A 24,580-nucleotide genomic window follows, 5' to 3' on the forward strand; every position below is an offset into this window, starting at 1 on the left:
TAATAATGTTTTAGATATTTTTAAGTGTTAATTAAGTTTTGCATAAAAAATTTACCTTGATTTCTGTTAATATTTTCAATTAAAATAGATACATTTTCGTCGTTCACAATAGGAGAAACTCCTTTAAAAATAACGATTTTAGTAATTTTAGTACAAACTTTGATAAATGACTAAATTAACATTTTATTTTACCTGTTGCATAAATCGCACTTCTTATTTGACTTTCGCTAAAGCCAAAATTTTTCAGACATGCAATTAGTTCAGAAAAATTTTCTCTATTTCTAGAACTCATACTAGTTCATTTCAATTATAAACAAATGGTGTATTAATCTGTACTTCATAATAAAAATATAAGACTATTCATAATAAGTTATTCAAAATAAAAATATAAAAGTTTTATAGAATATTTTTCAAATAGCCTATTTGAAAATTATTGTTCGTTACGTTGTGATTTCTTTCAACTGTTATAGCTAATTTTAAATCAATAAAATTAAAAACGTATGCTGAAAAAAAAAATTAAAACATTTGCATTTAACCATAACCTTATACAAAAACAACCTTATTTAAACATTAAAAATTTTATGTCTGTCAATACAAGCTAAGAGTTATTGACCATGTCCGTTTAGATACAATTAGTTTGCTGTCTAAATATTTCAACTATTGATAGGTTCTCAAAACGGCCTTCATTTTTTCGGTTCCTCATTCCAGCATTTACATACAATTTTGCATTGGTGTGAACTGGGACCAATGCAAATAAATCGATGTTTGGTAAACATAAATTGTCTCAAAAATTCTGCAAAAACTTTACAAAACAACTTTAAACTTTACAGAACAACTCTAAACTTTACAAAACAACTTTACTACCATCTGAGTAAATACGTATTTTGCAAAAAAATTAATAATGCGATTTATGTTAATGTGAATTTTAAATTTGTGTAGTTAAACAATATCATGGCGAATTTTTCGGTGAACTCGTATGAACTTAATATATGAACTCGGATATATGAACTTAATGTATGAACTCGGCTCGGTGAACTCGTATGAACTTAACCCGTTGGAAAGCGGTTAAGAATTAAGCGCTTGCCACACTACCAAAACGTGAAACTGGATATTTATGCTTTCAAGAACAACGTAACGTTCTATTGTATTTTATATATAAAATAAACAAAACTTTTCTGTAAAAAGAAGAACTGGTTTTACACAAAAACATATTTGTTGACGACATAGTGAATAGGGTCTCATATTTTTAAATTTCTTAATTTTCCCTTGAGAAAATTTTGGCGAAGGTACTTTTTGGCGAAGGTACTTGTTATTGTAAAATAACAATTTAAGTTATTAAAAAGATATGCGTAAGAAAATGATTAACGGCATTTAAGGTTTTAAATTAAAAGAAATGTGTAAGTAGCAGTTTTGCTTGCAAATTATATTTTGTTAAGGGCCTGTTCACACGGCGTTAGCAACGCAACGTAGTGCAAGATTTTGCAACCATTTAAAATGAACAGAGTCGTTCACACGTATGTGAGTTTGCGAAAGTTACGTAAGATTTCGTAAAGTTTTGTGGCTCAAGCAAAATTTACGCAAGATTTTGTAAGCGGTATACTTTATTAGGTATTTTGTATTTGTTAATCTCTAGAACTCGTAAAGTGACGTTACGTAACGCAGCGCAACGCTACGGTACCTTGTCGTGTAAACAGGCCTTAACTGACTATAATAATATATTAACGCAATAAGTTTTTTCTTTTTTAACTAATTAGTGTAATAATTTGTGTTTATTTTAGTTTAAAATAAAATTAATTCTAAAAAAAGTTTTATTTGGCAAAAATTATTAAAAAAAAGTGAGGAAAATAAAAAAATATTTAAATAATAAATAAATTAGATTTATTTGACAACATTTGTTTACTTTTGGACTGATGTGCACGTGTTTAATTTAGCATCGATTGTAGAAACTGGACAGCCAATACAGCTTGTAAAACCATTAGATGGTGCAAACGGTGAAGAAGGAGGGTTTGAATTAAATACAGAGGATTTAGAAGTAATATTTGGTCATCCAAATGTTAAAGATAAACCAGTTGCATTGTATTCTGTGACCGGAGCATTTCGAAAAGGAAAATCTTTTCTTCTGAACCTTTTCTTGCATAGATTAAGGTCTAGTAAGGTATGTTAAATTTTTGTTAACAAATATTGAAAAAAAAACTATATAAATGGTTTTTACCATAAATTGTACTAATATATTAAATAAATTGACAATGTAAAAAGCCTTAAAAAATTTACATCCTAAACTGCTAAATGTTTTAGATTTTTGATCAATTACATAAAAAAGGACTTGTACTGTTTTTGACAAATTATAAAAAAGAATTAATTTTTTATTTGATAATATTTGTGGGCTTCTGTCAACTAAGTCTTTTTAAGTTTTTAAAAGTTGAAGCCCCAAAATTTATAACTGAAATCTTTAACTTAAAAAATATTGCCTAAAAAACATATATGTTTTAATGTTTTAATGTTTTTTTTTTAAATATGTCAAGTTTTACCCAATATACATTTAAGGTGGTTTTGTAAGATTTAAGATTTTGCTATATTTTGTTTGGCTTTATTTGTAAATGGGTACACTTTGTTTATAATTGTTTTAGCCTGAAAAATGGTCAGAAGGATTAAACCAGGTGTTAAAAGTAGAGGAAGGTTTTCATTGGAGGGGTGGCTCTGATAGTGATACCAAAGGAATTTGGATTTACAGTAAACCATTTTCTTTTACAAATTCGAATGGACAAGAGGTAAATATATATACATATCTAAAAATATAAAATTGTAGACTTTTTATTAATGTTTTTTTTATTTAGATTAACTTATTTCTTATGGACACTCAAGGAGCTTTTGATCTTATATCAGACACGAAATCAACATCCAGTATTTTTGCCTTAAGCACTTTGATTGGCTCAGTTCAAATCTATAATGTTCACGATCGCATAGGTGGAGATGATCTTAACAACTTGCAGGTTATTTTGAAATAGTTTAACTTATTTGTTTTGTTTTCACAAGACTAAAATTTTACAAGATTAACACTTTTTTAAAAGGCAAAATTGTATTTAGACTTAAACTCCAATGTTTAAATATTTAAAAAAAAATGTTTTATATTTATTCCATACTTAGGTTTTTATAACTAAAATAAAATTGGTTTTGTAGTTATTTGCTAATTATGGCAAAACTGCTGAACAAGAGTTTGTAAAAAACAATGAAACTAAAATTCCAGCCCCATTTCAGGTAAATAACTTTGTTTAAACTTGACAAGAATTAATAATTATTCTTGCACAATTATTTTTATTATTATTTAAACATTGTTTAATTTTAATTTTTTTTTTTACTTTTTAAACCCTTGGCATTCAGTACTTTTTACACCTAGGAGTCTTTGCCAAAATTTAACTATTTAAATGTTGTAGAATCCTTAAGCAAAAAAAGTTTATATTTGGACTGGTTTATTAGAAGAATTTTAAAATAAAAATGAATAAATAATTATTGTAATATTCTTTAGTGATTTTTGTAATTGGTTGAAATATAAGTTTAAATTTTCAGAAATTGATGTTTCTGATTAGAGATTGGTCAGATACTACCTTTAATTATGGATCTAAAGGGGGCAAAGCTTATTTGAAAAAAATTTTAGCTGATGATAAAAATAAAGAAGTTAAAGAAGTGCGTGACAACATCAACAAATACTTCACTGATTTGTCTTGCTTTTTATTGCCTCATCCTGGAATGAAAATTGCTGTAAGAAGTAATAAAGAAACCCCAATTTCTTTTGCAGGTTGGTGATATGTTTAATTTAAAAATAGGGATAGGAAAAAGTTAAAATTACCTATAGTAAATAAAAATAAGATTTAGTGAATTTAATTGCTTGGTAAAATGTCATAAATTTGAATGTAGGTTATCCCGAATAGTTATTTGCGCAAATGTTACTAGGATTAATTGCCGAAATAAGATAAAAATAAGATTTGATGAGTACTAAAAAATGAAAATTTACTAAAAAATGAAAATTTAATGAAAAATTTTTTATTTGAAATTCTTTTGCGCAATATCCAATGAGATAATGTTTCAACTTACATGTTTTTATCAAAGAAAACCTTTGTCTTGATGTATTAAATTACATAAAAAATAGTAAGTCATAAAATCACTTCTCTTTATCTTTGTAATGTTTTCTACAGATATAGATTCTGAGTTTTTGAAATATGTCGATGAATTACAACAACAATTGTTTCATCCTGATAACATTGTTGTCAAACAAAACAATGGTGGTGATGTCACAGGACAAAACCTTAAAATTCTTATACAAGCATATTTCGAAATATTTAAAAGTGGGAAATTGCCTGGCGTAGGAACAATTTTAGAGGTTTAAAAATGTTTTTTTTAAACTTTTAAACTTTTTTTAGTGTTTATTTAAAGGCATATGCACAGTGTTTTTTAATTTTGTAGTTTAACAAAATTTCAAGATCTTATATTACATATAGGCTATTCATTTATCTTAATGTTAAAAGTTTAAATGTTTTAAATGTTTATAACTTTATATATCAACTTTTGTTTTTTTTCTTTTTAAGGCAAATCAAAAAGCAGAGATTTTAACTTTAATTGATAAGGCAAAGCAACAGTACATAAAAAATATGAAAGCGGTAAATACCCTTTTAGCGATTTGATTTAAATAAAGAAATTTTTGTTTGCAGAATTACTTTTGATTTTTTGGTCATTAAAAAACGTTTTTAATGTAACAATTCAACATTTTTTTGCAGAATCAAACTTATAGTACAGATCTTGAGAAAGTTCATAAAGATTCCCTAATAAAAGCTTTAAAATTTTTTGACGATGCTTCCAAACTTGGGAATTCGAATTTTATTCAAGACAAAAAAGAATTTTTGAAAAGTCAAATAAAAAAAGAACTTGAATATTTTGAGCTAATTCATGAGAAATTTCATGTAAGTTTTTATTGTCTGGTTAGTCTACATCTTGGTTTTTGTATTGTACTTTAAAAGAATTACATTGGCTGTGGTTTATTTTTACGTATTGTATGTTTATTATTTTTTACATCTTTGTTTAACTTTTTAATTTTATTTATATATCATAAATGAGTAATGTTTTTGTAAAAATCGACTTGATTTACGACAACTTTTTTTCTAAATGAGTAGCATAAATAATCTTATTTACTTAACAGTCGGATGTGGAAAAAAAATTAAACGCCATTGTTAAAGAAATGATACAAGAATTTAAATCTTATCTAAAGGAAGTTAGTTTTTTTTTTGTTTTGATTAAAAAATTAAATTTGTAATGTATGCTTGAATTTGTAATGTCTTCTTTATGACTTTTTTACATTAGGTTTGTGTAGCTATAATTAGAACACATTTTTTTTATAGAAAAGCGAAAACAAATATGTAGAACTTGAAAAACTTAAAGAAATTTATGATCAAAACAAAAAACAAGTTTGTGCAAAGTTTCAAATGAAAGTTAATGACTTTGGGTCCAAACTTTCTGAAAAATTCAATGACCTTCAACTTTGTAAAAGTATAGATAATAAAAAATATGAAAAAAGCCTTACAAAAGAAATGGAAAGTTGTTTAAAAGCTTTTTGTGAAACCAATTCACGTCGAAAGGTAGGTTAAACTATATACAAAATTAATGAAATAAAAATGATAATTTTTAAACTAAATTCTTAATTTAACTCGGATATACAATTTGAAAGTTGTTAATGGGCCATGTCTGTAATCTGTAATTTAATATTGTGGCCATGACAAAAAATACTTTGCAACAGTAGAGCTATATATACTTTTATATCGTTAACTTTTTGTAACTAATTGGAAAAATCTTTTTATTTTAAATCGAAATTACTAAATCTGTTACCTGTTAAATATTGTATTTTTTTGTTTATTAGTCTATACAGGAAAGAAAATTGTCAGATTTAGTAAATACATGCAAAGAAACTTATACTTCTTCTATGGCAGAGGTAAGAATCATTGTTAAAAGTGCCAAATAAAAAACAAAGACTACACAATACTAATAAAAACTTGTTTTTATAAAAAAAGGAAAAGTAATTAGATATTATATTCTAATAAAACTACAATAATTAGATATTATTTTCTAATAAAACTACAATAATTAGATATTATTTTCTAATAAAACAACAATAATTAGATATTATTTTTCAATAAAACTACAATAATAAGATATTATTTTTCAATAAAACAACAATAATAAGATATAATCTTTCAATAAAACAACAATAATAAGATATTATTTTCCAATAAAACTACAATAATAAGATATTATTTTTCAACAAAACTACAATAATAATATATTATCTTTCAATAAAACAACAATAATAAGATATTATTTTTCAACAAAACTACAATAATAAGATATTATATTTTAACAAAACTACAATAATAAGATATTATTTTCCAATAAAACTACAATAATGAGATATTATTTTTCAACAAAACTACAATAATAATATATTATTTTTCAACAAAACTACAATAATGAGATATTATTTTTCAACAAAACTACAATAATAATATATTATTTTTCAACAAAACTACAATAATGAGATATTATTTTTCAACAAAACTACAATAATGAGATATTATTTTTCAATAAAACCACATCAGTTTTTGTTTCAATGTTGTTTATTTTTACAGATAGACAACAAAGTCCATGATGATGAGGGTTTTAAAATTGTGCATGAAAATGCAAAGAAAAAATGTTACATTCAGTTTAAAAAAAAAGAAACTGAATTTAATACCACTATTCGCAGAAACTACAAAGAAAAGCTAGTTGATGAAATTTTTAAAGAAAAAAAAAGTTTTCAAAAAACCAACAGAATAAATATGGTTATATAAAGTTTTTTTAATAATTTTTTTATGTATAACAAACACATTACCTTTTTTTAATATCCAAGAACTGGTCATTTAAATAATTTATGCTACTATCTATTCAAAAACTTTATTTTATATTTAGAAACTTGCTAAATCAGAGACAATAGAAGCTATAAACCAAATAAAAGAAAAGTACTCTGAGTTAATGGAAAAGGTGAGCTAATAGTTAAGTTTGGTAACAAGTTTTTAGGATCACTTGAGTTTCAAACTCATAAACCATAAACATTAAGAGAGAATCAGGAAAGACTGTAGAGAATAAAAGAGAATTAGCGGGGGCCGTAGAGTATTGAAGAGAACTAACGAAGACCAATTAGGATCTTAGAGAACAAAAAAGAATTTGCAAGGATCGAAGAGTTTAGAAAAAATTTAGCAGGGGTCGTAAAATGGTATCAGTTGATACATTTTAAAAAAGTATTATTCAAGAAATCAGTTTTTGTTTTATTAAAATTTTTAGACAATTTGCCTTTTGTTAGTTAGCAGACATTACCATACACAATTTAACTTTACAGACTTGACTGCTGATTGATTTAACTTTGCAAACATGACTTTATTTTATAGTCGTTATGGCGTCCGATCAACAGTTTAAAAACATCTCGACTGTATGTTCGAAAATCAAAGTTTCAAAATTGACATTTTACTAAATTTCAACATTTTTTGGAAATTAAAGTGCTTTTTGCAGAGAAAAGTAAGGGTAAACTGAGCAGTGATAGAATATGTTGTTGGTGAATAAAGTAATTGGGCATTTATACTATAGGCAAGAAAGTAAAATAAAAGACAGACTTTTTTATATGACAAACACCAAGTACAAAAAAGGGAATTTGTGCGTATTGTGCAATACAATGAAGAATTATAGAGGATCGTAAAGTCTTATAATAAATATGCAAGAACCGTTAAGATCAAAAATAAATTGTCAAGGGCTCCCTCCCTTGGTACAAAATTTTTGTAAACTACATGTGGTCCAGATTTTAAAAATTTTATAAAAATGTAACAAATTCAACAACCTTAAAAATAACGAAACATAGGCCTATTATAGTAGTATATTAATACATTATGGCATTTATAAGCAGTGTTTTTTGTCTACTTAAAATCTAAAACTTTCTTTATTTACACTTCTAGGTTCATATTATAAGTTAATAAAAGTCAGAAAATAAAAAATAAATATTTGTTACAGGAATGTGGTGACAGATACATTCAACCAACTACCTTGAAAGAAGCTCATGAAAAATGCTGTAAACAAGCTTTACAAATTTTAAAAAATCTTGGTATTGACGAGAAGCTAGTTGATAAATGTATTGTTCAATTTGATGAGGTTGCTGATAATTTGCTGAGTAAAAGTGAAGGAAAAAACAATAAATTTAAGGTGATTTTTAAATTAAATTAGTTGGGTGTCCTGGGGTGTCCTGGTCTAAAGCATTGGTTAGGGCGTCTGGTCTAAAGCATTGGTTGGGGCGTTCTGGCCTAAAGCATTGGTTAGGGTGTCCTGGTCTAAAGCATTGGTTAGGGTGTTCTGGTCTAAAGCATTGGTTAGGGTGTCCTGGTCTAAAGCATTGGTTGTGGTGTTCTGGTCTAAAGCATTGGTTAGGGTGTCCTGCTCTAAAGCATTGGTTAAGGTGTTCTGGTCTAAGGCATTGGTTAGGGTGTCCTGGTCTAAAGCATTGGTTAGGGTGTCCTGGTCTAAAGCATTGGTTAGGGTGTCCTGGTCTAAAGCATTGGTTACGGTGTCCTGGTCTAAAGCATTGGTTAGGGTGTCCTGGTCTAAAGCATTGGTTAGGGTGTTCTGGTCTAAAGCATTGGTTAGGGTGTTCTGGTCTAAAGCATTGGTTAGGGTGTTCTGGTCTAAAGCATTGGTTAGGGTGTTCTGGTCTAAAGCATTGGTTAGGGTGTTCTGGTCTAAAGCATTGGTTAGGGCGTTCTGGTCTAAAGCATTGGTTAGGGCGTTCTGGTCTAAGGCATTGGTTAAGGTGTTCTGGTCTAAAGCATTGGTTAGGGTGTCCTGGTCTAAAGCATTGGTTAGGGTGTTTTGGTCTAAAGCATTGGTCGGGTTGTCTTGGTCTAAAGCATTGGTTAGGGTGTCCTGGTCTAAGGCATTGGTTACGGTGTTCTGGTCTAAAGCATTGGTTAGGGTGTCCTGGTCTAAAGCATTGGTTAGGGTGTTCTGGTCTAAAGCATTGGTTAGGGTGTCCTGGTCTAAGGCATTGGTTAAGGTGTTCTGGTCTAAAGCATTGGTTAGGGTGTTCTGGTCTAAGGCATTGGTTAGGGTATCCTGGCCTAAAGCTTTGGTTAGGGTGTTCTGGTCTAAGGCATTGGTTAGGGTGTCCTGGTCTAAAGCATTGGTTGGGGCGTTCTGGTCTAAAGCATTGGTTAGGGTATCCTGGTCTAAAGCATTGGTTGGGGCGTTCTGGTCTAAAGCATTGGTTAGGGTGTCCTGGTCTAAAGCATTGGTTGGGGCGTTCTGGTCTAAAGCATTGGTTAGGGTGTCCTGGTCTAAAGCATTGGTTAGGGTGTTCTGGTCTAAGGCATTGGTTAAGGTGTTCTGGTCTAAAGCATTGGTTAGGGTGTCCTGGTCTAAAGCATTGGTTAGGGTGTCCTGGTCTAAAGGATTGGTTAGGGTGTCCTGGTCTAAAGCATTGGTTAGGGTGTCCTGGTCTAAAGCATTGGTTAGGGTGTCCTGGTCTAAAGGATTGGTTAGGGTGTCCTGGTCTAAAGCATTGGTTGGGGCGTTCTGGTCTAAAGCATTGGTTAGGGTGTCCTGGTCTAAAGCATTGGTTAGGGTGTCCTGGTCTAAAGCATTGGTTAGGGTGTTCTGGTCTAAAGCATTGGTTAGGGTGTCCTGGTCTAAAGCATTCGTTGGGGCGTTCTGGTCTAAAGCATTGGTTAGGGTGTCCTGGTCTAAAGCATTGGTTAGGGTGTCCTGGTCTAAAGCATTGGTTAGGGTGTCCTGGTCTAAAGCATTGGTTAGGGTGTTCTGGTCTAAGGCATTGGTTAGGGTATCCTGGCCTAAAGCTTTAGTTAGGGTGTCCTGGTCTAAAGCATTGGTTGGGGCGTTCTGGTCTAAGGCATTGGTTGGGGTGTTCTGGTCTAAGGCATTGGTTGGGGTGTCCTGGTCTAAAGCATTGGTTGGGGTGTTCTGGTCTAAGGCATTGGTTGGGGTGTCCTGGTCTAAAGCATTGGTTAGGGTGTTTTGGTCTAAAGCATTGGTTAGGGTGTCCTGGTCTAAAGCATTGGTTAGGGTGTTCTGGTCTAATGCATTGGTTAGGGTGTTTTGGTCTAAAGCATTGGTTAGGGTGTTCTGGTCTAAGGCATTGGTTAAGGTGTTCTGGTCTAAAGCATTGGTTGGGGCGTTCTGGTCTAAAGCATTGGTTAGGGTGTTCTGGTCTAAAGCATTGGTTAGGGTGTTCTGGTCTAAAGCATTGGTTAGGGTGTTCTGGTCTAAGGCATTGGTTAGGGTGTCCTGGTCTAAAGCATTGGTTAGGGTGTCCTGGTCTAAAGCATTGGTTAGGGTGTTCTGGTCTAAGGCATTGGTTAGGGTGTTCTGGTCTAAAGGATTGGTTAGGGTGTTTTGGTCTAAAGCATTGGTTAGGGTATCCTGGTCTAAAGCATTGGTTAGGGTGTTCTGGTCTAAAGCATTGGTTAGGGTGTTCTGGTCTAAAGCATTGGTTAGGGTGTCCTGGTCTAAAGGATTGGTTAGGGTGTTTTGGTCTAAAGCATTGGTTAGGGTGTCCTGGTCTAAAGGATTGGTTAAGGTGTTCTGGTCTAAAGCATTGGTTAAGGTGTTCTGGTCTAAAGCATTGGTTAGGGTATCCTGGTCTAAAGCATTGGTTAGGGTGTTCTGGTCTAAAGCATTGGTTAGGGTGTTCTGGTCTAAAGCATTGGTTAGGGTGTTCTGGTCTAAAGCATTGGTTAGGGTGTCCTGGTCTAAAGGATTGGTTAGGGTGTTTTGGTCTAAAGCATTGGTTAGGGTATCCTGGTCTAAAGCATTGGTTAGGGTGTTCTGGTCTAAAGCATTGGTTAGGGTGTTCTGGTCTAAGGCATTGGTTAGGGTATCCTGGCCTAAAGCTTTAGTTAGGGTGTCCTGGTCTAAAGCATTGGTTAGGGCGTTCTGGTCTAAGGCATTGGTTAAGGTGTTCTGGTCTAAGGCATTGGTTGGGGTGTCCTGGTCTAAAGCATTGGTTAGGGTGTTCTGGTCTAAAGCATTGGTTAGGGTGTTTTGGTCTAAAGCATTGGTTAGGATGTCCTGGTCTAAAGGATTGGTTGGGGCGTTCTGGTCTAAAGCATTGGTTAGGGTGTCCTGGTCTAAAGCATTGGTTAGGGTGTCCTGGTCTAAAGCATTGGTTAGGGTGTTCTGGTCTAAGGCATTGGTTAGGGTATCCTGGCCTAAAGCTTTAGTTAGGGTGTTCTGGTCTAAGGCATTGGTTGGGGCGTTCTGGTCTAAAGCATTGGTTACGGTGTCTTGGTCTAAAGCATTGGTTAGGGTGTCCTGGTCTAAAGCATTGGTTAGGATGTCCTGGTCTAAAGCATTGGTTACGGTGTTCTGGTCTAAAGCATTGGTTAGGGTGTTCTGGTCTAAAGCATTGGTTAGGGTATCCTGGTCTAAGGCATTGGTTAAGGTGTTCTGGTCTAAAGCTTTGGTTAGGGTGTTCTGGTCTAAAGCATTGGTTAGGGTATCCTGGTCTAAGGCATTGGTTACGGTGTCCTGGTCTAAAGCATTAGTTGGGGTGTTCTGGTCTAAAGCATTGGTTAGAGTGTTCTGGCCTAAAACAGATCAAATAAATTACTTGATGATGACCTTAATTATTAGGGTGGTGTTTAATAAATAGACAACATTTGTGTAAAATAAATATATGTTTTATTGTTTTTTAGGCACAGGAAATAAGTTTATTTAAAAAAGTCAAGGAATCAAATTTAAGTTGTTATATAAAGGGTATGAAAGAGGTAATTTTTTTTTTAAAACTGAAATTTGTTTAGAAATACATAAACTATGGTTACACATAATTAAAAATCTACATTTTCGAAAAAAGAAAATAAACTTACTGGATTACAGGACATTAAAAGCAAATTTAAAGAAGAAAAGGAACTAGAAGATATTCATATCAAGCATAAAAATAAAGCACTAGTTGATTATGAAAACGAAGCAGAAAAATTTGCGATTGCAGAAAGAACAGAAATTAAGGATGACCTTAGAAAACAAATGGAAGCCCATTTCAATATATTAAAAAATGATAACAAAGTTAACAAGGTATTAAAATATTTTAAAATTTGTATAAAATTAACAATATTGTATACAATTCATAGAAAATATATATTTTAATACTTATTTATTAATTTGTTCTATTGTAAAATAAATGTGATAAATTATATATATCTTGTAATTAATTATATATATTTTGCAACTTATTTGTTTATTTGTAGAAAAAGCTTACAAAATTTGCTGAAACAATTCTACAAAATCAAAAAACAAGCTATTTTGTAAAAATGAAACAGGTAATGTAAACCAAATTGTTTAATTAATAAATTATGGTTTCTGAAAATTGTAATAGTTTACTTCTATATAAAACAATTTTATAGTTATTTTTTGTTTGTATTTTAAGTTTTAAAACAATAGAAAAGGTGAGATTTTAATTTCATGTAGTTATGTGATGACAAAAAAGTAGAAGTTTCAACCTTAGAATCGTTACATGATATCTTAAAACAAGGGGAAGTAAGTTTAATAAAACAAGAAATTGAAAACAAAAACATTTCTCGAAGTGTGGAACAAAAGTTTACCAAATATGCTGATGATGAATTTAGTAGCTTTGCGAAAATCTATCAAAGAAATTTACAAACTATCAACAAAAATCATAATGAATTGCTTAAAAATATACAGGAATGGGGAGCTTTAGCTGAACAGGCTTTAACTTGGTATATAATGCGTGGTCAATCTAATACTAGTAGTAGTTCTCCAACAAGTGTTAGTCCATCTATATTAAATGCTCTAGGGACTCAAGGATCAATGGACGAATATCTAAGCAAACATAGAGTAAAAAAGACAAATTTAGAAGCAGCTATTTTAGAAAATTCTTTATTTCCAGAACCTGCAAAACTTTCTATGGAGTGGGTAAAGAAAAAAGTATCAGAATTTAATAATTAGTGAAAACTAAGTTAAGACTTTGGTGCCACAATGCAAAATGGCACAACTGTTATTACATACTATTATGTTTTTGTTTATAATTTTTTTTGGTTTATTTTTTATTTATAATAATTTTTTTATGTTTTATGTATAATCTATTTACATATACTTTATGTTTTCTATTTGTGTCTATCAGTTTAATTTTAATTTAAGTTGAAAATATTTAGCCTAAATGAACTCTTAAGATCTTACAATAACCCCAATTGATTTCATCTTTTCTTTTGTACAATATTTTTTACTTTTCTAAATTTTCTACTCGTTTCTTTAATTCTTTTTTTAAACTTATGAAAGTTTATTTTTTTAGTTTACTGACAACAATTACGTTAAACCAGAGGAACTAGAAAAAACTCATAAAGAAATTAGCCAAGTTTTTCAAATTCAAATTCAAAGCGAATTAACCCAAAAAGGGTACGAACTAATTGGAAAAAGTTATGGTGAAAAATGTTGCGATGATCTTGACAAAAAGTTCCAAACTATAAAAGATGATAATGAGAAAAATAAACCACATCTTTTTAAAAGAATTGGAAAGGGAGTGATAGGAGCTATAAAAGATGGTGGGGTTTCATTATTTTCTATTCCACCAGGGGTTGGGACTGTTTTTGGTTTATTTAAAGCAGGAGTAGGTTTTTTAAAGGGATTTAATTCTTAAATATCTTAAAATAGTTGTTTGTTATCTAACTACAGGACATATAGCAAGTTTATTTTATTGTTTTATATAAAAAAAAAGTATCATGTTGAAGGTTATTGTAAGTTTTGTATTTATCTTGGATGTTCTAAAGAATTTATATAAAGTTAATGTGATTTTTTAATTTTGCATTTGTATTGTTTTTTTGTTGTCCAGCATATTTCATACAGTTAGTTATTGTTTAGGATTTGTATCTTGATTTTTTCTATTTTTTTTAAATTTTTATTTTAACTTGGAATATCATTTGCTTTATCGATATTCAGTTAGGGTTTTAATACCTTCATATTGTGTAAATTTCCACAGCTTTGATTGTTCGTAAATGATTATTGAATGTAAATATTGTTGCAACCTTTATACTTTACATACGTTTTTACATACGTAACAGCCCTTTTTTATTTGGGTGAAATAATAAATCAATCAAGTTAAATAATTAAATTGGTGTATTAAGTATTTAACACCCTTTAAAGATAAATAAGGTTTTACTTTTGGTGATGCATGTAACTCTTTGGACTAAGATGTATAAAAAAAAAAAATTAATTTATACCATTCTTGAAATTTTTGTTTGCTCATAAAGTTGTAACTCAAGTTTATTTACTTAGTGAATGCTGTTTCAGCAATTAATTTTTTATTGCCTAATGCACGACTAACTATTAAGCTTAATTTGTTAGTGTAAATGATTTTGAGGTACACTATCTACTAGAAAAGAAATTCTATGTACTAGACAAAACTCATAGTTAAAAAAAATTAAAGTGTTTTCACAAATGAAAATTAGAAGCTAGAATTAACATTTTTAATTTTATATGCTTAAAGACTTACCTTTTGGTAAACATAAGGCAGTGTTAGTATGCCCTTTACCTTTAAAGAAAAGTGTTGGCTAATTGTTTCTAATGGTGTGGAATTTAGGGATCTGGATTGGAGAGATAAAATAAGATTTTTCTTTTCTATGGAAGGTACTAAACCTTCATTTAATCAAATACTAACTTTTAAACAATTTTTATTTTTGTGGCATATATGTATAAGATAAATAAGGTTGAAACTATTTAATTATTTAGAGAGAAAAAATGCTCAGATTTGTTCCAACCTTGGAAAACCAGTTCAACTTGTAAAACCAATAAATAATTCGGGCAGCGATGAAGGAGGGTTCGAATTGGACACAGAGGCTTTAGAAGTAATATTTGGTAATGAAAATGTGAAAGATAAACCAGTTGCATTGTATTCATTGACCGGAGCATTTCGGAAAGGGAAATCTTTTCTTTTGAACCTTTTCTTGCACAGATTAAGGTCTAGTAAGGTATGTTTCGGTCAGTATTTAAAAGTGTAAAGTTAAATTAAGTTAATAAGGCAAACTGTTAAATTTTTTTATTATTGAATCAATATTTATATAATCAAGTTAATTTTTAAAATAAGGATATGTTTGTTGTTATTTTTTTAAAACTGCATGGTGATAAAAATTTTTTTTTTATTTTAAGCCTGAAGAATGGTTAAAAAACAAATCTCAAATATTGAATCCAAAGGATGGTTTCCCTTGGAGAGGTGGTCATGAGAGTGACACAAAAGGAATTTGGATTTGGAACCAACCTTTTCCTGTTACTACTGATCATGGAAAAGAAGCAAGTTTTTTTTAATAAAAAATTAAAATAACGGTTAGATTGGAAATAAATAAATGTTTAAATTAACAAAAACATTGTATTTTAAGTCAACTTATTTCTTATGGACACTCAAGGAGCATTCGATCTGGTTGGGGACACAAAGAGTTCATCGGTTATCTTTTCTTTAAGTACTCTGATCGGTTCAGTTCAAATCTACAACGTTTCCCAAGAAATAAACAGTAATGACCTCCAAAACTTACATGTAAGTTTGTTTGTAACTTTTGTTTTGGTGATGTTGCGCCTAAAATTTATGTTAAGAATTTTTTGCTGTCAAGTATTAAACCAGTATTTATTTTTTTATTAATTGCTCTTGATATATACTTTCGGTGCTGTTTAGCTGTTTTAAAAACATGATTACCTAATAACAATACAAAAAAACTTTTTTAAATTGAAACATTTTTTTGTACTACTAAATAGTGTTGCATTATAAAAAAAAATTGAGTACTCATGTACTTAGAATTATTTTTGTAGTTATTTGCAAGTTATGGATATACTTCCAAACAAGAATTTTTGAAAAACAACAAAGATATTCAAAATCAAGCTCCATTTCAGGTACTATTTGTTGATTTTTAATAAACACAATTACAAATTATTACAGGTATAATTTAAATAAATAACATTTGTGTTTGCCAGAAATTGATGTTTCTAATTAGAGATTGGCCCCATGCAGATATAAAATTAGGATTAGAAGGGGGCAGTGAATATTTAAAGAAAATTCTTAACAAAAGTGAAAACAAAGAAATCAATGAAATTCGAGACAACATGAACAAATATTTTACTGATTTGTCTTGTTTTTTGTTGCCTTATCCTGGAATAAAAATAGCTGAAGGAAACTTCAATTCCATTTAAAGGTTTATCGACTGTGAACCAAAAAAAAAATTATAAAAATTAGTTTTTGATTGTTATCTAAAAATACCAAAATATTATTTTTTGTAGATATTGGTCAAAAGTTTTTAGAAATTGTTGATGAATTACAAATTCAATTGTTCCAGCCCCACAACATTGTTGTGAAAAAAAATAATGGCTGTGATGTCACTGGAAGGGATCTAATCAACCTAATTCATGCCTATTTTGACATTTTTAAAAGTGGAAAAATGCCAGAAGTAGAATCCATTGTGGAGGTGCATATTTTCTTTTTTATATTTTGTTTTAAATTTTATAAATCTTTCAACTTAAAATTAGGCATTTAAAATAATTTTTATTCACAATGTACGTACTTACATTGGCTGTACCTTTGCTATAACAGTGTTTCTTTTGTTTAGGCAAATTAAAAAGCAGCAATTGTTGCATTAATTCAAAGGGCAAAGCAACATTACATGGAAAATATGAAAATGGTTTGTGAAAGTTTTATTAAACTTTATATAAACATATAAAATATTTTGGCCAAATTTTACATTCACAATAACATATATATATTATTTAATATTTATTTGTTTCTTCGTTATAGTTGTGCCAGCAATATACAAAAAATCTTCAAGAGCTTCATGATGGATGTAAATCATAGGCTCTTGCAGTCTATAATGATGCTCCTAAACTTGGAGATAGTAAGTTTGTTCAAACGAAGAGAAAAAGTCTTGAAGAATTAATTGATCACCAATTTGACTATTTTACAGAGAAGAATAAAACATTTTATGTATGAAAATCTAATAAATTGTTTCTAAATTTTATTGTTTTGCATAAGGTATAATATAAAATAAATAATTTAACAGTTTGCTCTTATTTTTGTAGTCTTTTTATATAGTGTTGTTGTATAAAACATTAAATATTTAATTAAGCATTAACTAATTATTAAATTAATAAAAATATAACAAAAAATTTAAAAATAAGCCTAATTAATAAACATAATTAATTTTACAGAATCAAATAAAAGACAAGTTAAAATGTATTGTTGAAAATTTGACACAAGAATTTAAATCAAAGCAGGTATGTTAAAAAATTTTGTTAAGTAGTAAAACTTTGTTTAAAAATTTTGATTACTTGTACTTAATGTTCTTGAAAAGTCTTAAGATTATAAAATATGAGAGAGAAGCAGCTAGGATCATAAAATTTGAGGAAGTTAGCTGTTCCAGTAAAGTACAACAGAAAATAAGGTAGGATTGTAAACTACAAGAGAGAATTAGCTAGAACCGTCAAGTAAGAATTAGGTAGTACTGTAAAATACGACAAAGATTTAGCTAGGCTTGCAAAGTGCAATAGAAGTGATCCAAAAGTTTTATTTAAAGTTGACAAAACTAACTTTTTAGGTTTAGAAACTTTAAAAAACCTAAACACATTTTTAAATAGTTTTAGTTTTTGTTAATAAGCTTATTCTGTTTATAAGGAATGTTTTATTGAGAAGGAAATACTCGAACAAACAAACACACAAGATCATAATCTAGTTATGGTTAAATTTGAAGAAAAAGTGAAAGATTTTGACCCTCAATTGCGCCAAGAATTTAAAGAAAGACTTGAAAAAGATATAACCAGTTGTTTTCAAGTTTTTTTAGAAACAAATCAACAAAAAAGGTTTTGTTTTACATTTAAAGTATATACATATAAAAAAATCTGTCATTGTTTTTATCATGTTAAATTTATTTGCAAATTTATTGTTAATTTATCTTTTACTTACCTGGTAATGTACTTTCTTCACTATTTTAGGATAAACTAGAAAGAGAATTGTCAGAGTTGTCGATTAGTTGCAAGGAAACTTACATCCTTTTGATGAATGAGGTAAGAGAAACATTTTATTCCCGTGAAGTATACAAAAGCAATTTTGTTGCCTTGATTTATTTTTACTTTTTTAACATCAAATAAAATATAATATATTTAAAACTTATAATTCTAGTTTTAATTAGGCATTCAGTTAGGGTTTAGTTGTTTTAACCCAACATATGTCAAACTACATTTATTATTACAAATATTTTTTTGAATTTGAAGTATACAGGTGTAGTTCTTGATGAAAAAGCTTTTGTCAAGGCCAATGCAAGAGCTAATGGTACATCTTTAACTAAGTTTGAAAGATTTAATCTTGAAACAGACACTGGTGTTCGTGCTGAATACAAATCAATGCTTCTTACCGAACTAAATGATGAAATGTTAAAGTTTAATCAAAATAATGAAACTAACAAAGTTATTTTAATTTTTTTTTTAAATTTAATTACATTTTGTTTTATTTTGCATTTTTTTTTGGCAAAAGTTAAATAATGTTGGTTCTGAAGCTTTTATTTTAATTTTTTTGATCTTTATTACAACTTTTTATTTAAAAAATAATATATTTTGTTTAATATTTAGAAACTAGCTAAAACAAAAACTCTAGAAGCAATTAATAAAGCAAAGGAAGTGTACTCAAAATTAATGAACAAAGTAAGAAAGTGTATTAAAACTTAAGTGAATATTTTTAATAATATTTAATATTTTTTTAAATGCTTTACTGAGTTTTACAGTTTTATATTTTTGTAGGAATGTGACGACAAATATGTTGAGCCAGCAAAACTTTGGGAAGTTCACAACCGGTACAGAGCAGAAGCTTTAAAATTGTTCGACACACTTAATATGAACACCCACATGGTTGCTGAATGTAAAATCAATTTAATAATAAGGTTGCTGAAAATTTACTTGAACAATTTAAGGGGAGCAACAACAACAACAAGGTTCTTACAACAAATTTTTTTGTCTTTATAATATGATAAATATTACCAAATTGGTGTACTGGTACAAGTTAAGGGCTTCATTACAAAATATTATGGACGTTTTTACTTAGGTAAAAAATAAATAACTGTTACTTTTTTAACTAAACCACTATTTTTTCATATTTATTTATTCCCAATGTGGGAAGGTCGACTTTACAACTTAAATATAATTGCCCGATAAGTAAGCTGCTTATTATGGGTTAGCTTAGCAGGAGATCATACTAGTTATAACACCTTACCTATGGGTGCTACAGCATAGAATCGGTGCGAATTAAACCCTAAATCTCTTTTAACATAAACTAAGTGTTCTGACCACTAAACAACACTACCCATGTAAAATTATATTAAACTACCTATTTTGTTTTAAAAAATTATTAAACGTTTTTACAGACAAAAGCAGTGAACAGATTAAAAAAAATTAAAGAACAAAACTCTAGTTTTTATAAAAAAAAAATGGAGCAGGTAAATTTTTTGTTTGTTTGTAATTTTTTTGCTTATAAACACTGTGATTTAATGTAATACAAAATGTATTAATAATTGTTTCTTATAATATAGTTTATCCAATGCAACTTCAAAGAAGAAAATGAATTAAAAAATTATCATGACCAACATAAAAAAGAAGCTTTACTTATTTATGAGAATGAAGCAGAAAAGCTTTTACTCCCTGAAAGGACAGAAATTAAAATCAATCTTGGACAAGAAATCAATCAACATTTTACAACTTTGAAAGGACAAAATGTTGTCTATGAGGTAAATTTAAATTTAGCATTTTAAAAAAATATTTTAAAATTTCTGGTTACTATTGATTATAAATAATTTGCATATTTACTTTTGGCTTAGCAAAAGTTAATATAGCCATGGTACTTTGTAAAACTTTGTTTAAATTTTTTCTGTGTCGGGGTAACTGATGTTACTCTATGTTTTTTTCCCACATCAAAGATAAAGATATATACAAAAAAAAAATAACATACAGCTTAATATTTTTTGTAGAGAAACCTAAATGAATATGTAGGTAATGTTCTTCAAAAAATAAAATCTGACTATTTGGAAAAAATGAACGAGGTATTAAATTGCTAAAAGTGTATTTTCAGTCCTAAAAAACTCTTTGTTGATTTTATTTGTAGTCCCAATTTTTTAGTTTAAAAAAAATGCAAATTATGTAAATTTATTTCGTTTAGTTATCGCTTGGTAAATAAATAAAATAAAAAAAAGATTCTAATGTTAATCAAAAAACGTTACTAATAGCATATAGTGTGACTTGTAATTTTGTAGGTCTAATTTATAGTATTTTTTTTAGATTATTGACAACAAGTACATTGAACCACAGGACCTTAAAGCTTACCATGACCAAGTTAAACATGATGTTCGAAATAATATTCAAAGCAAATTCGAAAAAAATGGTTATGAAAAATTCGGTTATAAATTTGCTGACAAGTTTTGTCAAGAGTTGGATAGCTGTTTTGAAAGTATTAAAAAGATTAATGAAAAAAATGATTTGCTGTGGTTAAGAAAAATTGGCAAGGGGTTGCTGAATGCTCTGGTAAATGGTGTAGGGCAGTTGGCTCAAAATCCCCATAATGTAGCAAATTATATTTTGGCCGGTTTAAAGACAATACAAGGATTTTATGAAGGGTACACTTCCTATTGATGAACAAAATATTTAGCAAGTTAAACAATAATGCCTAGTGCAAATAAAAAAAAATTTAAATGTGTAAAAATTTGGTTCTGAATTAACATTCTATTTTTAATTAATTTGTTGTATTTTAATATAGTTAGTGTATGTTTGCTTTCACATTTTATTATATTTGTCTAACTGTACTTTGTACTGTTGATTTTTTTTATTTTTGTTTGATCACATTGTGTACTTAATCTTTTGGCTTGTGTTACTTGGTTGCAATGCATAACTAAATGCTCAGCTCATGATTATAAGCTTTTATTGATTGCTCTGATACTTTATGCTGTGTATGATTTATTTTGTAACTTTTGTTGTGTTAAGAGTGTATACTTTGATTGTAATTGGTAATACTTATGTTATAAAACGCTAAAAACCATAGCAAATCAATTTTGGCTTGGTTTTCTTGTATAGAATATTTTTCTGTTTAGAAAAACTGCTTCTTAATTAACTAAATATAAAGCAATATTGAACTTTGTTTGTATTTTTATGGTTAAGCATTAGTTTAAAGAACAAGTCGTTTAGTCTGTAAAAATATAAATCACAGCAGAATGTTAGGTTTATGACCTCCTTTTTGAGGACAAATAAAGTTCAAAACATATGTTTATGTTATTACGGTTCAGTAATTTACCACGTGCGTCATATAAACAACTTTACATTTTTTTATAATTTTTATTTACAATTAAACAAAAAAGCATTTGCCGTTGTTTCAGTTTTACCAAGAATACTTAATTAAAACAATTAGTATGTTATTAGTATGTTTGTGGAAAGAAGACTTTATTTTACCATTGTTGGAATGATAGAGAAAGGGCAAAATAACAAAATACAATCAAACCAACAGGTAAATATAATATATTACAATTCTTTTAAATATAAAACGTATATTGGCGCTAATGTGCAATTTATGATTACATGCAAAAAATGTATTAGTCTGTATGACTTCAACCATTTGACCAAAATGCGCATTCTCCCGAAAAAACAAAATTATAAAAAAGTTTTGATAACGACTTTTTGTAAAAATTTAGGTATCATTTTTTTAGTGGCTAAAAGCCATTTTAATTAGATGAAATAGGTTAAGCGGGAGTTAATAAAAAATGTCATTGTTTTGTGTATTTGATAAAATGATTTTCGGGCATATGGCACTAATAACTACAAAAAAATAATTTTTTTTGGCAATAAAAAAAAAGAAAAAAACTAAATGTTGGTAATGTAGGTATATAATAATAGGGGTTAGTTGAATTACTTAATAAGGCCAAGTTTTATATATTTTCATTAAGTTTTAATTTTTGAAAGGAGTTTCGGAAAATTCTATATAAAAGCATTATTAGGGTATTGTTCAAGAACTCTATTAAAAATAGAAATATAAAGTCTGGCATACTCATAGCTTCCTCTTTAAAAAACAGCATAAAAATAAAACAAAAAAAATTTCGTAAAAAGGTTAAAGACAAAGAATTATATTAAAGCAATAAGAAACTCTGGTAGCAATGTTAACCAATGTTTTATTTAGGGTGGTAACTTTTGGGTTAATGATGGTTAGATGTAACTCATGTTTATACATAAGGTTGACATTGCTACTTGAGTTTCTATTAATTATAGAATATTGTGTTAGAAATAAAATCAAAACAAAAATAACAAAATAAAAAAACCAAAAAAAAAACAGCCACAAACATAACCATAAATTACTACACTGTCTGTTTTATTATTTTTTTTCACGCAAATGTTTTGGAATAACTGCTGCATAGGTTTCTTGTTGTTGCAAATTGTCCTGAGTTGTGGTGTTTGGGTTCTCATTTTGAGAAGGTCCTGCTGTGGTGTTAGAGTCGGCATTTGAACGTGGTTGTGCTGTGGCATATAAGTTTTGACTCTGAGAAGGGCCCCCTGTAGTGTAAATGTTACTACCTTGGCCTTGTTCTGCAGTGGTGTTAGAGTTGGCATCTGAACGTGGCTGTGCCGTCGCATATAAGTTTTGACCACGAAAAGGGTCTGCAGTGTTGTAAATAGAACTACCTGGTTCTGTGGTAGGGTTAGGGTTAGCTGGATCATTTGCTGCCATATAAATGTTTTCCTCTGAAATTATAAAATTTAGCATCACATAATTTTTAAACTAAAATTTGCATCCAATTTATTTTTTGGTAAAGTTTTAGAACATAATTTATGGAATCTATATTTTTTTCAATAAATATTAATAAAGGATCAAAAAATGTTTTAGTAATAGTGATCCTATATTATGTGCTAGCAAAACACACATTAGTTCAGCCAAACCAAACCAATTTATAAACAAAAGAAAAATCAAATTAACAATACGAAACTAAAAAAAAAATTAAGATTAAGTCTGAAATTCTATGTTTATTTTTGCATTTATAGGCTGTTAAACATTAATAACAACAAAACATTTTATTTTACCTTGGTGATTTTGCATATTCTTCCTTCTTTTGTACATAAAACCACCGCCCCCGAGTAAACAAACGAATAAAATCAGACCAACCACCAAACCGATTGTTAAGCCATTGCCCTTAAATAAAATATTGTTTTTTGTAAATTTGTCAGAAAAACAGTTATAAAAAATTTACTCATATTTAATAAGAAATAAGTTTTTTTGAAAACACACAAAATTTTTTGATTAGGTTAAAAATAAAGACAAAATTCTATTCATAAAGTAACAATATTATGCTATCCTTATGTGCTGTGATAATTAAATATATTGTTGATTTTAATATACTTCCTGTATGTTCCCTTGAACCTAATGCTTAATTGGTTTAAGTAAATATCATTAAAACTTAAGTTATATCATGGCATATATAAAACCAATTAAAACCTACAAGGGACTTAGCCATATACCTTGTCTGTGGTATATGATTGTATTATTTTTTAAAATAAATTTGTTTACCTTGTTTTCTTGTTCAAGTTTATCATGTTCATAATTTGCTTCCCCTAACGCTGTTGTTGTGGCATCTGGTTGGGGAGCTATCTTACTTTCTGTTGTTGTTGTTGGTGGAGTTAATGTTGTAGTTGTTGTTGTTGTTGGTGGAGTTAATGTTCTTCTTGTTACCCTTTTTGTTGTTGTTGTTGTTTCTATAATAAACAAAATAGTATTAAGTATCATGAATATGGCTAAATTGTTTTTTATTGTGTTTAATATTTAGTAATTTAGTTAAAATTGTTAATTTAATTAAAAAAAATGTTTTATATTAAAATTAGGGTATACAAACTACTTCTAATTGCTCACTTTCACATATATATTTATGTATTGTATAGCATTTAACATCGTTCCATTTGGAAGTCCAGCTCTTAATAACAACACTTTTTTCATATGAATGATTGGGTTCATGTTCATCCCAGTTAGACTGATTACTGGTTAAAGTTGTCCCATCATTCCACTTGAACGAGGAATCATAATTTTCAGAATTATTTCTTTTCAGGCCAATGTAGTATTCTCCACCTTTACCTTAAGAATTTAAAAATACGAATAATTAAATTCTTATTTCTTGTTTAAATTTTAATCTTTTTTTACGTCAAAAAAATGTATATAATATTTTTTGCATTATAATAGCTATTCATTTTTTTGAGGTTGCTATAACACTAAAAAGCTAATAATAGTTACCAAAAATTGTTTTATTAAAAAAGTTTCTGATGCTGTGTGTTTTAACAGTTGCTAACTTGGCACTCATATTTTCACAATCTTGTTTTGCCTGATTATAATTAGTTAAATTTGATCCGAAATAATATTCTTTACCATAATATTCATACCAGTCTCTTCCATTAACAATATTTAAAATCATCAAACTTAAAATTAACTTGTTCATTTTAAAACCTGCTTAATCTTGTACAACCCCCT

At 28.8% G+C, this 24,580-nt stretch overlaps 4 protein-coding genes across 7 annotated transcripts; 3 read left to right on the forward strand and 1 right to left on the reverse strand.

Annotated features, from left to right (window-relative positions):
* The first annotated feature begins 1,316 nt into the window (after positions 1-1,316).
* LOC145751987 (uncharacterized) lies at positions 1,317-15,041 on the forward strand. 4 transcript variants are annotated; one of them, XM_082568165.1, is made up of 20 exons: positions 1,317-1,397; positions 1,932-2,155; positions 2,628-2,768; positions 2,835-2,990; positions 3,178-3,255; positions 3,565-3,793; positions 4,191-4,375; positions 4,581-4,652; positions 4,770-4,952; positions 5,189-5,260; positions 5,388-5,624; positions 5,903-5,974; positions 6,669-6,860; positions 6,988-7,059; positions 8,077-8,265; positions 11,766-11,837; positions 11,947-12,141; positions 12,315-12,386; positions 12,535-13,011; positions 13,376-14,172. In XM_082568165.1, exons 1-20 carry the CDS (start codon positions 1,394-1,396, stop codon positions 13,718-13,720), a joined length of 3,267 nt encoding a protein of 1,088 aa, XP_082424291.1. In that variant the 5' UTR covers positions 1,317-1,393; the 3' UTR covers positions 13,721-14,172. The 4 variants fall into 4 exon arrangements, with proteins under 4 accessions (XP_082424291.1, XP_082424294.1, XP_082424293.1 ...); XM_082568168.1 differs by lacking the exons at positions 12,535-13,011; positions 13,376-14,172 and adding an exon at positions 14,809-15,041; XM_082568167.1 differs by lacking the exon at positions 12,535-13,011.
* Positions 15,042-15,049: 8 nt separating this feature from the next.
* LOC145752479 (atlastin-2-like) lies at positions 15,050-18,323 on the forward strand. Its single transcript, XM_082568776.1, has 10 exons — positions 15,050-15,073; positions 15,226-15,370; positions 15,453-15,607; positions 15,877-15,957; positions 16,039-16,256; positions 16,342-16,526; positions 16,668-16,739; positions 16,853-17,038; positions 17,263-17,328; positions 17,726-18,323. Exons 1-5 carry the CDS (start codon positions 15,050-15,052, stop codon positions 16,252-16,254), a joined length of 621 nt encoding a protein of 206 aa, XP_082424902.1. The 3' UTR covers positions 16,255-16,256; positions 16,342-16,526; positions 16,668-16,739; positions 16,853-17,038; positions 17,263-17,328; positions 17,726-18,323.
* On the forward strand, positions 16,893-21,101 carry LOC145752480 (uncharacterized). The gene is made up of 11 exons (XM_082568777.1): positions 16,893-16,949; positions 17,263-17,328; positions 17,726-17,881; positions 18,043-18,114; positions 18,322-18,429; positions 18,676-18,747; positions 18,984-19,034; positions 19,464-19,535; positions 19,629-19,823; positions 20,064-20,135; positions 20,371-21,101. Exons 1-11 carry the CDS (start codon positions 16,893-16,895, stop codon positions 20,719-20,721), a joined length of 1,272 nt encoding a protein of 423 aa, XP_082424903.1. The 3' UTR covers positions 20,722-21,101.
* A 352-nt stretch (positions 21,102-21,453) lies between these two features.
* Positions 21,454-24,573, reverse strand: LOC145753044 (uncharacterized). Its single transcript, XM_082569429.1, has 5 exons — positions 24,347-24,573; positions 23,972-24,190; positions 23,633-23,817; positions 23,149-23,257; positions 21,454-22,812 (listed from the first exon to the last, which is right to left on the reverse strand). Exons 1-5 carry the CDS (start codon positions 24,546-24,548, stop codon positions 22,445-22,447), a joined length of 1,083 nt encoding a protein of 360 aa, XP_082425555.1. The 5' UTR covers positions 24,549-24,573; the 3' UTR covers positions 21,454-22,444.
* Positions 24,574-24,580: the final 7 nt, after the last annotated feature.

Source organism: Corella eumyota, chromosome 5 (genome assembly GCF_963082875.1).
Source record: "Corella eumyota chromosome 5, kaCorEumy4.1, whole genome shotgun sequence".
Classification (NCBI taxonomy): domain Eukaryota; kingdom Metazoa; phylum Chordata; class Ascidiacea; order Phlebobranchia; family Corellidae; genus Corella; species Corella eumyota.

What these genes read in the sequence shown, in the direction of transcription:
- LOC145753044 (XM_082569429.1), bottom strand. Translation starts at nt 24,548, where the DNA reads ATGAACAAGTTAATTTTAAGTTTGATGATTTTAAATATTGTTAATGGA. An exon ending in TTTTAATAAAACAATTTTTG is followed by an intron (nt 24,191 to 24,346) that starts GTAACTATTATT and finishes TAAATTCTTAAG; the next exon opens with GTAAAGGTGGAGAATACTAC. An exon ending in ACATAAATATATATGTGAAA is followed by an intron (nt 23,818 to 23,971) that starts GTGAGCAATTAG and finishes TGTTTATTATAG; the next exon opens with AAACAACAACAACAACAAAA.
- LOC145752480 (XM_082568777.1), top strand. Translation starts at nt 16,893, where the DNA reads ATGGATGTAAATCATAGGCTCTTGCAGTCTATAATGATGCTCCTAAAC. An exon ending in GGAGCAACAACAACAACAAG is followed by an intron (nt 19,035 to 19,463) that starts GTTCTTACAACA and finishes ACGTTTTTACAG; the next exon opens with ACAAAAGCAGTGAACAGATT. An exon ending in ATAAAAAAAAAATGGAGCAG is followed by an intron (nt 19,536 to 19,628) that starts GTAAATTTTTTG and finishes CTTATAATATAG; the next exon opens with TTTATCCAATGCAACTTCAA.
- LOC145751987 (XM_082568165.1), top strand. An exon ending in CAAATTCGAATGGACAAGAG is followed by an intron (nt 2,769 to 2,834) that starts GTAAATATATAT and finishes TTTTTTATTTAG; the next exon opens with ATTAACTTATTTCTTATGGA. An exon ending in ATACTTCTTCTATGGCAGAG is followed by an intron (nt 5,975 to 6,668) that starts GTAAGAATCATT and finishes TTATTTTTACAG; the next exon opens with ATAGACAACAAAGTCCATGA.
- LOC145752479 (XM_082568776.1), top strand. Translation starts at nt 15,050, where the DNA reads ATGTTTCGGTCAGTATTTAAAAGT. An exon ending in TTCGGTCAGTATTTAAAAGT is followed by an intron (nt 15,074 to 15,225) that starts GTAAAGTTAAAT and finishes TTTTATTTTAAG; the next exon opens with CCTGAAGAATGGTTAAAAAA. An exon ending in ATGACCTCCAAAACTTACAT is followed by an intron (nt 15,608 to 15,876) that starts GTAAGTTTGTTT and finishes TTATTTTTGTAG; the next exon opens with TTATTTGCAAGTTATGGATA.